The sequence below is a fragment of the Gymnoscopelus braueri genome (assembly GCF_963280865.1).
Source record: "Gymnoscopelus braueri genome assembly, chromosome: 23".
Taxonomy (NCBI): Eukaryota; Metazoa; Chordata; class Actinopteri; order Myctophiformes; family Myctophidae; genus Gymnoscopelus; species Gymnoscopelus braueri.
The window spans coordinates 29,106,362-29,120,168 of NC_137625.1; the positions used below are offsets into that span (position 1 = coordinate 29,106,362).

At 42.1% G+C, this 13,807-nt stretch overlaps 2 protein-coding genes across 2 annotated transcripts in view; both read right to left on the reverse strand.

The window, feature by feature from the left end:
• The window catches only part of LOC308079386 (tubulin alpha-1C chain-like), a gene marked incomplete at both ends in the record, with an annotated part of 1,359 nt that extends 504 nt beyond the window's left edge, over positions 1–855 (reverse strand). The window contains one exon of the mRNA XM_080420845.1: positions 1–855. This exon is cut by the window's left edge and continues 504 nt beyond it. Coding sequence (XP_080276971.1) covers positions 1–855 — 855 coding nt within the window.
• Positions 856–3,043: 2,188 nt separating this feature from the next.
• On the reverse strand, positions 3,044–4,402 carry LOC308080082 (tubulin alpha chain-like; the record flags this gene model as incomplete). Its single annotated transcript, XM_080421811.1, has 1 exon — positions 3,044–4,402. One exon carries the CDS (start codon positions 4,400–4,402, stop codon positions 3,044–3,046), a length of 1,359 nt encoding a protein of 452 aa, XP_080277937.1.
• Between the last annotated feature and the right edge of the window lie 9,405 nt (positions 4,403–13,807).

The following is a 13,807-nucleotide window of genomic DNA, read 5'->3' on the forward strand; positions in this document are numbered from 1 at the left end:
CTGCTCGTGATACGCCTTTTCAGCAGAGATGACAGGGGCATAGGTAGCCAGCGGGAAATGGATACGAGGATATGGAACCAAGTTGGTCTGGAACTCCGTCACATCAACATTTAGAGCACCATCGAAACGAAGGGAGGCCGTGATGGAGGACACGATCTGACTAATGAGCCTGTTGAGGTTGGTGTAGGTAGGACAATCAATATCAAGGTTCCTACGGCAGATATCATAGATGGCCTCATTATCAACCATGAAGGAACAGTCAGAGTGCTCCAGCGTGGTGTGGGTGGTCAGAATGGAGTTGTAAGGTTCCACCACCGCAGTGGACACCTGAGGAGCTGGGTAGATGGAAAACTCCAGCTTGGACTTCTTGCCGTATTCAACAGAGAGTCGCTCCATCAGCAGGGAGGTTAAACCAGAGCCAGTGCCGCCTCCGAAGCTGCGGAAGACCAGGAAACCCTGAAGACCAGTGCACTGATCCGAAAGTTTGCGGATCCTGTCCACCACAATTTCAATGATCTCCTTGCCAATGGTGTAGTGTCCACGGGCATAGTTGTTGGCAGCATCCTCTTTGCCAGTGATCAGCTGCTCAGGATGGAACAAATGGCGGTAGGTCCCAGAGCGCACTTCATCAATAACAGTTGGCTCCAGATCTATAAAAACAACTCTAGGGACGTACTTTCCAGCCCCAGTCTCGATGAAGAAAGTGTTAAAGGAATCATCTCCTCCTCCAATGGTCTTGTCACTGGGCATTTGTCCGTCCGGCTGGATCCCATGTTCCAGACAGTAGAGCTCCCAGCAGGCGTTGCCGATCTGGACACCAGCCTGTCCTATGTGGATAGAAATGCACTCACGCATTTTCTCTTAAATCTGAATTAGTTTCTTATTCTACTTTTGAATTTGTTTCTTCTGCTTCTGCTTTTTTCTGCTTCTGCTTGTATTTCTGCTTCTGCTTGTGATTCCGCTTCTGCTTGTTCTATTTCTGTTGCTCTAATTCTTCTTGTTCTATTTCTTCCTGTTTGTGACTATTGAATGCAACTTTAGGTTGCAACACACCTTTATATACTGTAAGCTGACTGAATGGCTTGACATCACACAACACAAATCGTTGCATAACAACATAGATTTTTGCAGGTGTGTCTGGAATTGTATGCCCACTCACTGCTTGGTGTCTTGGGAAAAATGTATGGAGTTTTTCTTCCTTTTATGTAACGTTATGTAGCCTGGAGAAATATGCATGACACAGGACACAAAACAATATTTAAGGCTTGACTGCTCGCAATACATGAGAATAGTATTAATATGACCACAGACTGTGGTCTAAAAAGATGAGCGCTCTACAACGTAGAGTCTCTTGTAGAGCGCTAATTTTTTGGCACTCATTTCTTTAGTTTATGTCATAGAGTCTACTTGTAGTGTGTTTCTTGGCACTTTAAGTTAGTCTATGACATAGACTAACTTAAAGTGCCAAGAAACACACAAGTCCTAATAGTATCCTAACAGTAATTCACCAAATCTGTGTGTGTCACTCTCTGAGAATGTACAAACGCTATGTTCGAGATTGTATGTATCGGTTTCCCTGAGTGGAAAAAACCCAAACTGTCAGCTTCACAGATTGGCGGAGAGTCACGTCACGTTTGTACCGCCTAGCCGGTATAAGTCCCTGATTGGCCAACCCGGCCCGTCGGCTTAACCGATTGGCCGAGCTTCGCATAACGTCGTTTTTGCCAATATAAGTGGCAGCTAATGCAATGGAACAGTGGATAAAAGACATAATATATGGGGGCATGGTGGCACAGTCTGTAGCGCTGTCCACATAATAAAAAAATCTAGCCTAATTGAGGATTTTGCTGTGGCTTGTCGGTCACTTGCAGGATTGCTTGGGAATCCTGCTATTTAAATGTTAAATGTTATAGTTGGAAACACACAAAAGCAGTATTTTCATTTTCATTGTTTAATAAAAGGCAAAAAAAGGAATGAAAAAAAAAAAAAAAGAAAAAAGAAAAGAAAAAAAAAGAATAAAAAGAGAAAAAAAAACAGGAACTCTTACAATAATACTGTAGCCATTGTTTGTCAAAGTAGCATATCCATACATCTTCTATACATCATCTGGGTTTTCTTTTTTTCTATGATCCAATTAGAGACAAACAGTTATTTGCCTGCTCACGTGCTGGTCAGCCGCCTCTCATTAAAACAAGACCAGGAGACCTGGTTCTGCCAGACCCAGACTTCACATAACGTGTCAGCCTGTGTCTATGCCCATGTATGGACGAAAGGGGGACAGACTTTTATGGCTGGGACACACGTCGTGCTTTGCACGACGTGTGTCCCTTCTATGCCCATGTATGGACAGACTTTTTTTGGGGACAGAATTGTTTTTGGCTGGGGCCGGAGGACAAAGTGACAGACTTCTTTTTGGCTGGGGCCGGAGGACAAAGTGACCATGCCCATGTATGGACGAAACTAATCTCTCAAGAACAGCTTCTGCACTGCGTTGGAATCTGTCGGGAAGGTTCGTCATAACGAGTGCGCATTCAGATCAGGAAGTAGGCCGCGCTTTACCCAATCACATGTAGTGGGTGGGATTCACATGTCCGTCGATCTTTCCCCCTCGAAACAAACCGAAACTAATTTAACAATAGCGTCCGCGGAGCAGACAAAACCACGGAAATATATTCACATTTTAACTTACTCTTTCATCATAGAAACAAGTGGGCTTATAACCAAAACGATCCATGTTCTCTGGGAGAAGTGGTGTTAGTGTTCCGTGTAGAAATATTGTTAGTGGGAATGAAAACATAGTCGCACCAACCGGAAGTGATGCGCTGAAGGCGCATCACAAACACCGGTTTCCTTGTGCTCTGGTGTTACGTTATCGTCCGCCCAGAGCCAACAGACATAGAACAAACAGCAGAGGGCGCTGTTTTTCATTTTCAGTTGGCGATTGGTTCCCAGATTGGGACGAAACAGGTACAAAGCCTCATGTAAGCCCGACCCCTTGGGTCTGGCAATAATAACGATCTAGCAAAATGTCCGGCTAAATCACTTAATATTCTTCCTCTTCGGCGCCCTCTCCACCCATCTCAACGGAGTCAAGTCCAACCTCCTCATAATCCTTCTCCAGGGCTGCCATGTCCTCTCTGGCCTCAGAGAACTCTCCCTCCTCCATACCCTCACCTACATACCAGTGAACGAAAGCACGCTTGGCATACATCAGATCGAACTTGTGGTCAAGCCGGGCCCAGGCCTCAGCGATTGCAGTGGTGTTACTCAGCATGCACACAGCCCTTTGGACCTTGGCCAGATCTCCACCAGGTACAACCGTTGGGGGCTGGTAGTTGATGCCGACTTTGAAACCAGTTGGGCACCAGTCGACAAACTGGATCTTACGGTTGCCCTTGATCATGCCAATAGCAGCATTGACATCTTTGGGCACCACATCGCCACGGTACAGCAGGCAGCAGGCCATGTACTTGCCATGACGAGGGTCGCATTTCACCATCTGATTTCCTGGCTCAAAGCAGGCACTAGTGATTTCACTCACTGACAGCTGCTCGTGATAAGCCTTTTCAGCAGAGATGACAGGAGCATAGGTTACCATCGGGAAATGGATACGAGGATATGGAACCAAGTTGGTCTGGAACTCCGTCACATCAACATTTAGAGCACCATCGAAACGAAGGGAGGCCGTGATGGAGGACACGATCTGACTAATGAGCCTGTTGAGGTTGGTGTAGGTAGGATAATCAATATCAAGGTTCCTACGGCAGATATCATAGATGGCCTCATTATCAACCATGAAGGAACAGTCAGAGTGCTCCAGCGTGGTGTGGGTGGTCAGAATGGAGTTGTAAGGTTCCACCACCGCAGTGGACACCTGAGGAGCTGGGTAGATGGAAAACTCCAGCTTGGACTTCTTGCCGTATTCAACAGAGAGTCGCTCCATCAGCAGGGAGGTTAAACCAGAGCCAGTGCCGCCTCCGAAGCTGCGGAAGACCAAGAAACCCTGAAGACCAGTGCACTGATCCGAGAGTTTGCGGATCCTGTCCACCACAATTTCAATGATCTCCTTGCCAACGGTGTAGTGTCCACGGGCATAGTTGTTGGCAGCATCCTCCTTGCCAGTGATCAGCTGCTCAGGATGGAACAACTGGCGGTAGGTCCCAGAGCGCACTTCATCAATAACAGTTGGCTCCAGATCTATAAAAACAACTCTAGGGACGTACTTTCCAGCCCCAGTCTCGATGAAGAAAGTGTTAAAAGAATCATCTCCTCCTCCAATGGTCTTGTCACTGGGCATCTGTCCGTCCGGCTGGATCCCATGTTCCAGACAGTAGAGCTCCCAGCAGGCATTGCCGACCTGGACACCAGCCTGCCCTATGTGGATAGAAATGCACTCACGCATTTTCTCTCAAATCTGAATTAGTTTCTTCTTCTGCCTTTGAATTTGTTCCTTCTGCTTCTGCTTGTTTCTGCTTGTGCTTGTATTTCTGCTTGTGCTTGTATTTCTGCTTCTGCTTGTTCTATTTCTGGTTGCTCTAATTTTTCTAGTTCTATTTCTTCCTGATTGTGACTATTGAATGCAAATTTAGGTTGCAACACACCTTTATATACTGTAAGCTGACTGAATGGCTTGACATCACACAACACAAATCGTTGCATAACAACATAGATTTTTGCAGGTGTGTCCGGAGTTGTATGCCCACTGCTTGGTGTCTTGGGAAAAATGTATGGAGTTTTTCTTCCTTTTATGTAACGTTATGTAGCCTGGAGAAATATGCATGACACAGGACACAAAACAATATTTAAGGCTTGACTGCTCTCAATACATGAGAATAGTATTAATTTGACCAAAGACCGTGGTCTAAAAAGATGAGCACTCTACAACATAGAGTCTGTTGTAGAGCGCTCATTTTTTTGAACTAATTTCTTTAGTTTATGTCATAGAGTCTACTTGTAGTGTGTATCTTGGCACTTTAAGTTAGTCTATGACATAGACTAACTTAAAGTGCCAAGAAACTCACTACAAGTCCTAATAGTATCCTAACAGTAATTCACCAAATCTGTGTGTGTCACTCTCTGAGAATGTACAAACGCTACTGTATGTTCAAGAGATTGTATGTATTGGTTTCCCTGAGTGGCAAACCCAAACTGTCGGCTTCACAGATTGGCGGAGAGTCACGTCACGTTTGTACCTAATAGAGTGTTTTTTCCTTATGACCCACACAAAGTACCAGATACTTTCATAAAGCGGTGACAAAGAAAAAACAGACTCAGAACACAGGCAGCCATTGGGTATAATGAAACATCTTATTATTCAGACAGAGAGAATGGAAGGTTACAGTGTCACAGGTATTGTAGGCATCATCGGTCGGCGTCTCTCTGCAGTTTAACAGAGAAAGCACTGGACTTTAACCGTGTTCGTTAACATAAACATAATGACATCATGGAAGACAGATCAATCGTCCAGCCGTCGGAGGTGTAATCCTGCCATTGGTGGAGAGCGATGATGCTAGTTGTCGTCAGATGAAGATGATGAAGATGAGGATGGTAGATGATGAAGATGAGGATGGTAGATGATGAAGATGATGGTGTGACAGTTAATCTTTGGACAAACAGCGTCCACATGTCTGGGTCAACACGTTGACATCGGCTCTGACCTGTCACTGGTCAGTGGTGATTTGGTGACACTGAAGGAAGGGAGCTGTAGAAAAGAACATCTAGATACAGTGTTCTCAAAACAATAGATAGCCACAGAAAGCCTGTAGCTTAGTTTGACCTTGGCTTGCATAGACACAGAGAAAATAGGAGCACAGAGTACATTTAACATGACTGGATTAGGCCAATATATTATATTAATTTGATTTTTAAACAGGTTTATGGACCCTAGACACATTATGATAATTAAGATAACAGAGATTAACTCTATCAAGCCTACATCTTATCATGATTTGGATAGGGTCAAAGGGCAAGCTGATTGTACCTTGTGACATTATTCAAACCAAACCAGACACAGACAGGCAAAGATTTAAATGACTTAAGGGCAAAAATAAATTGTTAGTTCTTCAGATAACATACACATTTTTACTTCTTCAAAAGGACTGTATATAATGTATTAATTTATTCAGATATTAATTCAAAATTTTACTTCTTCAAAAGGACTGTATATAATGGTTATATTTCATGAAATTGTAAGACCACCAGCACACAACAAAGTTTTCCCTTTGCATCTTTGCAAATAACTTTATTATAATTCAAAAAAATCTCAGCTAATGTCTCCGTCCCAAGCAAACCTTTTCAACATGTTTGGATTAATCAATTTTAGCACAGTTAATGACCCATAGCAGCAGCGGAGAGATAGAGTGAGAGACAACTGACCAATCTGACAAGTTTTCAAATTGAAATCTGACAAGAAACCTACGTCTCCGGTCAAAGACGATTCTGTACTCGTTCAGAAATAGAAAAGTTCCCCTCCTCGTTGAGCTGCGATCCTTGTGCATCTTTTATCAAGTCCAAGTATTTAAAATGGAACGGGACACTTCTGAACCCTATGTACATTTTACATCACTTTACACTTTATTTTGGGAAAAGAACTTACGTGATATCGTCTTAAAACTCAAGAAATACTTCCTGATTGCATGTAGGCATGTGGGCAGCAAACATCTGTCTATCCAAGACACAAGTTGAAATCTGTAAGATAGATGGAAATCAAATTTACTGTTCGGCATGGCAGTAGCCTACAGTTGACTTGTATGAAATAGAGTTTAAAACAGTTTGGAACCAAATATAAAATTAAAGTTTAGCCCTGTATGTCACAATTAGCAGGTATTGTGACCTTATTGTTGTCCGGGAATTGGATTAATGGAGTGGCTTACATTCTCGTTCTAAAATGAAACAAACACAAAACAAAGCACATTAAACATTTAAATTAAATCATATTTAAATCATCAAATATTCATCAAACTCCCCTCTATTTGACACCCATATATCTATAATATAGTGTGTGTCAGAGAATTTGTTGATGAGAAAGGAAAAAAATCGAACAGAAAATCAAGAGAGAAAAAATTAAAACATTAAAAAAAATTAAAAAGTTATAATTAAAACTTTTAAAATTAAAATATTACAATGAAAAATAAGGAATAAACATCTTTGTTCTGAAGAGTATATTGAAATGAGATAAGTACAGAATTAAAGAGCTTTCGGAAAGTAGCAGATCTACAAGCTCAAAAAAATCTTAATTTAAAATGATAAAATACTTTCAAAACTTTTAAAATAAATCAAAATGACTTTATAATAGACTTAATATTATAGTTAATTTTTTTCAATATTGATATTAGAATATATTGAATCTTATTAGGGTTAATTTAACTGATATATGTTTTAAATGGAATTCACTTGAGACTCAGTAGCCGGTAGGATGACGTTGCCATGGAACCGTGTCTAACATACCACAAAGCTAACACTTCCTGCTGAAGGAATTATGGGAAATGGAGTCTCAGACCAGAGTGGCCATCTTGGATGAGCGAATGACGCTAAATTAATGATTTGTCACTGATCTTATCCTTGGAAATTTTAACTTTGTTCTAACTGACTGGAGAATTAATGAAATTTGGGCTAAAATTGTTAGAGAACGAGCAAGACAGACAAACGCATTCAAACACATTCACGCATGCCTGCATAGCTGAATCGCTCCTACATAGATAGAAGAAGGGAAAAAAAGATAAAGAGATAGAGACTCATCCTGCATACGCTCCCTCACTCCCTCGCACTCACACCGTAGAAGACAGCACTGGCGGACCCACAGAGAGAGAGAGAGAGAGAGAGAGAGAAAAAAAAACAATCGTTCATTAATACACACAGACATACCGAACATAGATATTTCAGCAACAAACTAATTTTGGAATCAAAAAGATTTTATCCTGAGTGGGTTCAGTATTATTTATTAGTTTAAATGATATTCAAAATATTTAAAATAATTTAAAACTTATTATTAAGGCAAAATATATTGATGGTTCAATAAATTAGAACAGAAGGTTCAAGCAAAGGCATATAAAATGTATTATTAAGGCATTTAAAACTTATTGTTAAAGCTCAATATATTAAATGGATGGATGGTTTAATCTACAGTGGTCAAAATAAAACCGGTCTGTGTTCAATATATAAAATATATTCGTGCAGGTCCTCACACATCAAACAAAGCCCTCTCAAGTGGAGTATTTGGGATGTAAAATTGGTAGAGGACAAATCCCCTACCCGTCCCTCTCTATGTAAATGTTACATCTTTACACAATGGAGTATTTGGGATCCCTCAGTGGAGTATTTGGGATCCCTCTCAGTGGAGTATTTGGCATGAGTGAGGGGTGAGGGACACTATTAATATATCATGTATACCCAGCAGCATGTACTCATAGAGTAAATAATAGTAATCGCTACCGGGCTATACGGCCAGAATTAAAGGCAAACATCAGTGTAATAGTCCATGAGCCAGACAAGATTTCATTATCGAAAGAGTGGGCAAAACCAAACCTATATTAAATTGTTCATAGGGTCAATACGAGTAAATAAATATATGATAACCTTTCCACAGGAGCAGCTTTTTCATGGTTATCACACATTTTGTTATTTTCCCCATACGTACATGACAGGTGAAAAGAATGACAAAATTTTAAAAATAGTTATCATAATGAAACTTCCTGAGTTGATTACTTACATGAAGACAATGATTTATCGTATTACAAGTTTTCTGAAATTGTATATTTAAATATGCAAATTAGGCATTTAGTCCATGAGCCAGAGCCCCAAAATTGAGCCAGATATTGAATATTCCCTTGTTAAAAACCTTTGACTCCAACATCTTAACAAAATTAAATAAGTATGTTGACTCTGGCTTTGTCCAATGTTCCAATGTTGATTCTGGAAAGTTATGCAAATTTGGGCATATTTTCCTAATTTGCATATTTAAATATACAATTTCAAAAAACTTGTAATACGATAAATCATTGTCTTCATGTAAGTAATCAACTCAGGAAGTTTCATTATGATAACTCTTTTTTAAATTTTGTCATTTTTTCACCTGTCATGTACGTATGGGGAAAATAACAAAATGTGTGATAACCATGAAAAAGCTGCTCCTGTGGAAAGGTTATCATATATTTATTTACTCGTATTGACCCTATGAACAATTTAATATAGGTTTGGTTTTGCCCACTCTTTCGATAATCATTGCTCAATTTTGGGGCTCTGGCTCATGGACTATAAAGAACTAATGGTGTGAACGTAATATACAAACACTTTTGTGGACCAAGACCTTGGAGGAAAACCCATAGGGTGAGCCGGGGAAATGGTGAGACAAATGTGTCTGTATAAATAAAGTATAATGAGTCCAAAATATATATATGTCACAGTACGATTGAATAACCAGGACGATTGAAGACAGAGCGCTCGTTTTTAGGCACGGGGCTTCGGGGCGAGGCGGGACTTTGATGCGACGCGGACCTGTCTGTTGTTGTTCCCCCCCATGTAGCAACCAGGAAGCTACGCTAGGGGAACGCTGAACACGCGTTCACACGCACGTGATAATAGTTATCGTCCATGACGGAGGCGCGCCGACTCAGCAGAGCTTGAGGCCGAGGAGGCGCGCGAGTGCCCGCGCTGACCGGCCGATGCTCTGATAGTCGACACAGCGCCGTCCGAGTTGTAAACCGATAGGGACAGAATAGTTCTTTTCATGGATCACTGTGTGTGTGTGTGTGTGTCTCAGGGAGAAACTAAAACAATGCGTGTGTGCGCGGGCGCGTGCATGCGCGCACGCATGTGTGTGCATGCGTGCGCATGTGTGTGCATGCATGCGTGTGCGCACAAACGCGCGCACACACACACACACACACACACACACACACACACACCCCCTCCCTCTAGTCTGGCTTGCATTGCCCTCTAGCGTTGGTTTCACAGAATTGCCTGAAAACAAGCGCTCCTTCTTCAATCGTCCTGGTTATTCAATCGTCCTGTAACATATATACGCAGATACCACAAAGACAAACCCCCCGCACCTAGTGTAAAACTAATATTAGATAAATCTCCACGCACCGAAAACCAATGAAGTGAAAACGTGGTATTTCGAGGTACAAAAAAATGTATCCATTTATTTATATATATATCCACAGGCACCGAACACCCAAGTTAAATTGTGGGTTATTTCTAGATGCCTTGACATAAATATATATATATAAATAAAGACAAATAACTGTAAGGAACAGCTGATAGTCAAACATCAGTGTAAAAAAACGTCGAGGATGCGTCTGGTGGTCTCACAAACATATACAGAACGGACCCTACCATCAAAGACAAACTACATAATGACCAAAGTAGATAAGAGAATTTATGAGACATTCAGGAATGTCCTCCCAGGAATATAAGGTGATAAAACATTTTTACTTGACTGACTCCCTAGCGGAGTTGTGTTAAACAGTAATTTAAAAACAGGCAAGGAATTATGAGACAAATGGTTCGGTAAAGACAATAAAATAAAAATAAATAAAAAGGTATACTCATCAGATCAAGGTTCACAGGGAGAAGTTACATGGAGATCCCAATCACTGGACCATGGTAAAATAAAAATAAAAATATATACTCATCAAATCGATGATTCAGGGATCCCGACCCCGATGGCTGGACCATGTGGAATTTGAGACATGTCGAGGGTCAAAGGGCAAGTCCAAAGGTCCAGCGATCGCGTCCGGGTCCAAAAAATAAAATAAAAAAATAAATTGTGATACTGTTCAAAGATAACCTTCATCTGAATAGAAGTGATAAATCGTTACACCCAAGGCTGGTTCGTTTGATACGTATTAAAACATGGTCTGCCGGGGGAAGAGAGTCTGACCGTACAGTTCCGGTCAATAGCTCAGTTCCCCCCATCCACCATATTTCAACCATATCCTGGCTCGATTGGACCAATTAATAGAGTTGTTTTTCCTTATGACCCACACAAAGTACCAGATACTTTCATAAAGCGGCGACAAAGAAAAACCAGACTCAGAACACAGGCAGCCATTGGGTATAATGAAACATCTTATTATTCAGACAGAGAGAATGGAAGGTTACAGTGTCACAGGTATGGTACGCATCATCGGTCGGCGTCTCTCTGCAGTTTAACAGAGAAAGCACTGGACTTTAACCGTGTTCGTTAACATAAACATATGACATCATGGAAGACAGATCAATCGTCCAGCCGTCGGAGGTGTAATCCTGCCATTGGTGGAGAGCGATGATGCTAGTTGTCGTCAGATGAAGATGAGGATGGTAGATGATGAAGATGATGATGATGGTGTGACAGTTAATCTTTGGACAAACAGCGTCCACATGTCTGGGTCAACACGTTGACATCGGCTCTGACCTGTCACTGGTCAGTGGTGATTTGGTGACACTGAAGGAAGGGAGCTGTAGAAAAAAACATCTATACAGTGTTCTCAAAACAATAGATAGCCACAGAAAGCCTGTAGCTTAGTTTGACCTTGGCTTGCATAGACACAGAGAAAATAGGAGCACAGAGTACATTTAACATGACTGGATTAGGCCAATATATTATATTAATTTGATATTTAAACAGGTTTATGGACCCTAGACACATTATGATAATTAAGATAACAGAGATTAACTCTATCAGTACCGCTGGCATAAGTCCCTGATTGGCCAACCCGGCCCGTCGGCTTAACCGATTGGCCTTGGTGGTGCTACTGGGCATGGGAACCCGAGGCTCAGAACCCTGAGCCGCGTACTGCTGCTGCTGGTCGTGCTGGGCATGGGAGCCCCGAGGCTCAGAACCCTGAGCCGCGTACTGCTGCTGCTGGTCGTGCTGGGCATGGGAGCCCCGAGGCTCAGAACCCTGAGCCGCGTACTGTTGGGCATGGGAGGCATGTGGTGGTTCAAAACCCTGAGTGTATTGAGGCATGTGCTGTGCATGCCTCGTGGTTGGTAATAGGGATGGGGCATGTATGGGGGCGGTGGAGGGAACGGCGTATATGGCAACGGCGCCGGTGAGGAGGGTGGTGAATCGTCATCACACTGTGCCTCATAAATTAATGCCATGACCTTGGCTTTTAATTTTGGGATTCGGCTCCCTCTCTGAATCTGCCTCATTTCGTTCGCTACCCCTTTACCAAAAATTGTGAAGTGGCCTTGTGGTTCAGAAGTAACTTGGGCTGCCATTTGTTTGAGAACCACAAGTTTTAGCATTTCGATTTCAGTGTCAGATTATCTCCCTTTACGTTTCCCCCCCCCAACATCAACTGCACACACCAGTGTCAGCAGGAAGGCGGGGGGGCCTTCCTGCTGACACTGGTGTGTGCAGTTGATGTTGCAGGTGCAGGTGAGGATGCTGGTGCTGATGAGACTGAGAGTGCAGGTGATCAGGGCATTTCACATGCTTCGGGAGTTGCATGGGAGAGGCTGAGTTGCATGGAGGAGTATTGTGATGATGGTGTGCCAGGTGTTTGGTGTTTGTGACTGTGATGGATCATCAGAATCTTCGGTCTGATCCTCTTCTTCCACGTCGCTGGCTGGCAATTCAAGCTGGAACAGAGGTTAAACAAAAAGTCAAGGAAACGTTGTCAGTGGTGGAAAGTAAAGTACATGTGCTCAAGTACTGTAATTACTACTACATTACAATTATTTTAACAATATAGTTACTAGTTACTTCTGGAGTTGCATTATTATCAGAGGTGGGGACTTGGACTCGAGACTCGAGACTCGACTTGGACTCGAGTCCCGATTTTGATGACTTTAGACTTGCTTGATCAAATCAAAAATAGACTTGGACTTGCTTGGGACTTGAATGCCAAAGACTTGAGACTTGACTTGACTTGAACACCAAGGACTTGAGACTTGACTTGACTTGAGACCTCTTGACTTGAACATTTTCAAGTCACTTAATACCTTACAGCAAGCCCAAATAATATTAAAATGTTTAAAAAGTGTTGCGTCAACTAACCGGCCGTCAGTGACGCCTAGCATAGTGTTGCCAAGTCCGCTTATTTTCCGCAACGTTTTGGAGAAAAAAATGGCTTGTTTTTGCGTTGGGTTTTTGGGGTCGGTTTGCTTATTTCTCTCACCATACATGGCAACGCTGACAAACTCCCATTGACGGTAACACAACAACAACGAGACAGGAGGACAGCACATAAATCGCCATGTAATTCGTATTGATTCCCCGACATTAAAGTATCAGTTCAATACAGGACACATCTTTTAATTTCTGTTAATTTAAACTGGTAACCTTAATCATGTAGTAGCGTGTACTAGCGTCGCCTGTGTTCCACGTGTTGCACGTAAACAAACACATACCGGCTTCACTCCTGCCGTCGCTGCTGCTGGAGGTCTGGGTGGAAGAAAATGACGACTCCAGCAGTTATAGCTTATGGTTTTAAAGATTACGTGGTGGAGGACAACAAGACAAGAAAAGCAGTATGCAAGACATGCGGTGCCAAAATCACCGATGGAATTGCAACTACCTCGAACTTCAATCGGCACTTGCAGAAGGTGCACAAAGAAATGTAAGTGGAGATATAAGTAACCTAAGGCTAAGCTAATGTTCTACAAGTGGGAGGGAAAACATTATTGTAACTGGAGAGAGAGAGAAGACCTACTTCACATTAACATTACTGTGTGTGCTAGCCTAAGTGCAAACTATAATAACCAGTGGTGGAAACAAAGTAACTTTCCACGTAAGTACATTTACTCAAGTACTTTACTTAATAAAATGTTTAGCTATATACATTCGGCCATTTGAAATTAGCCAAATAGCAGATCT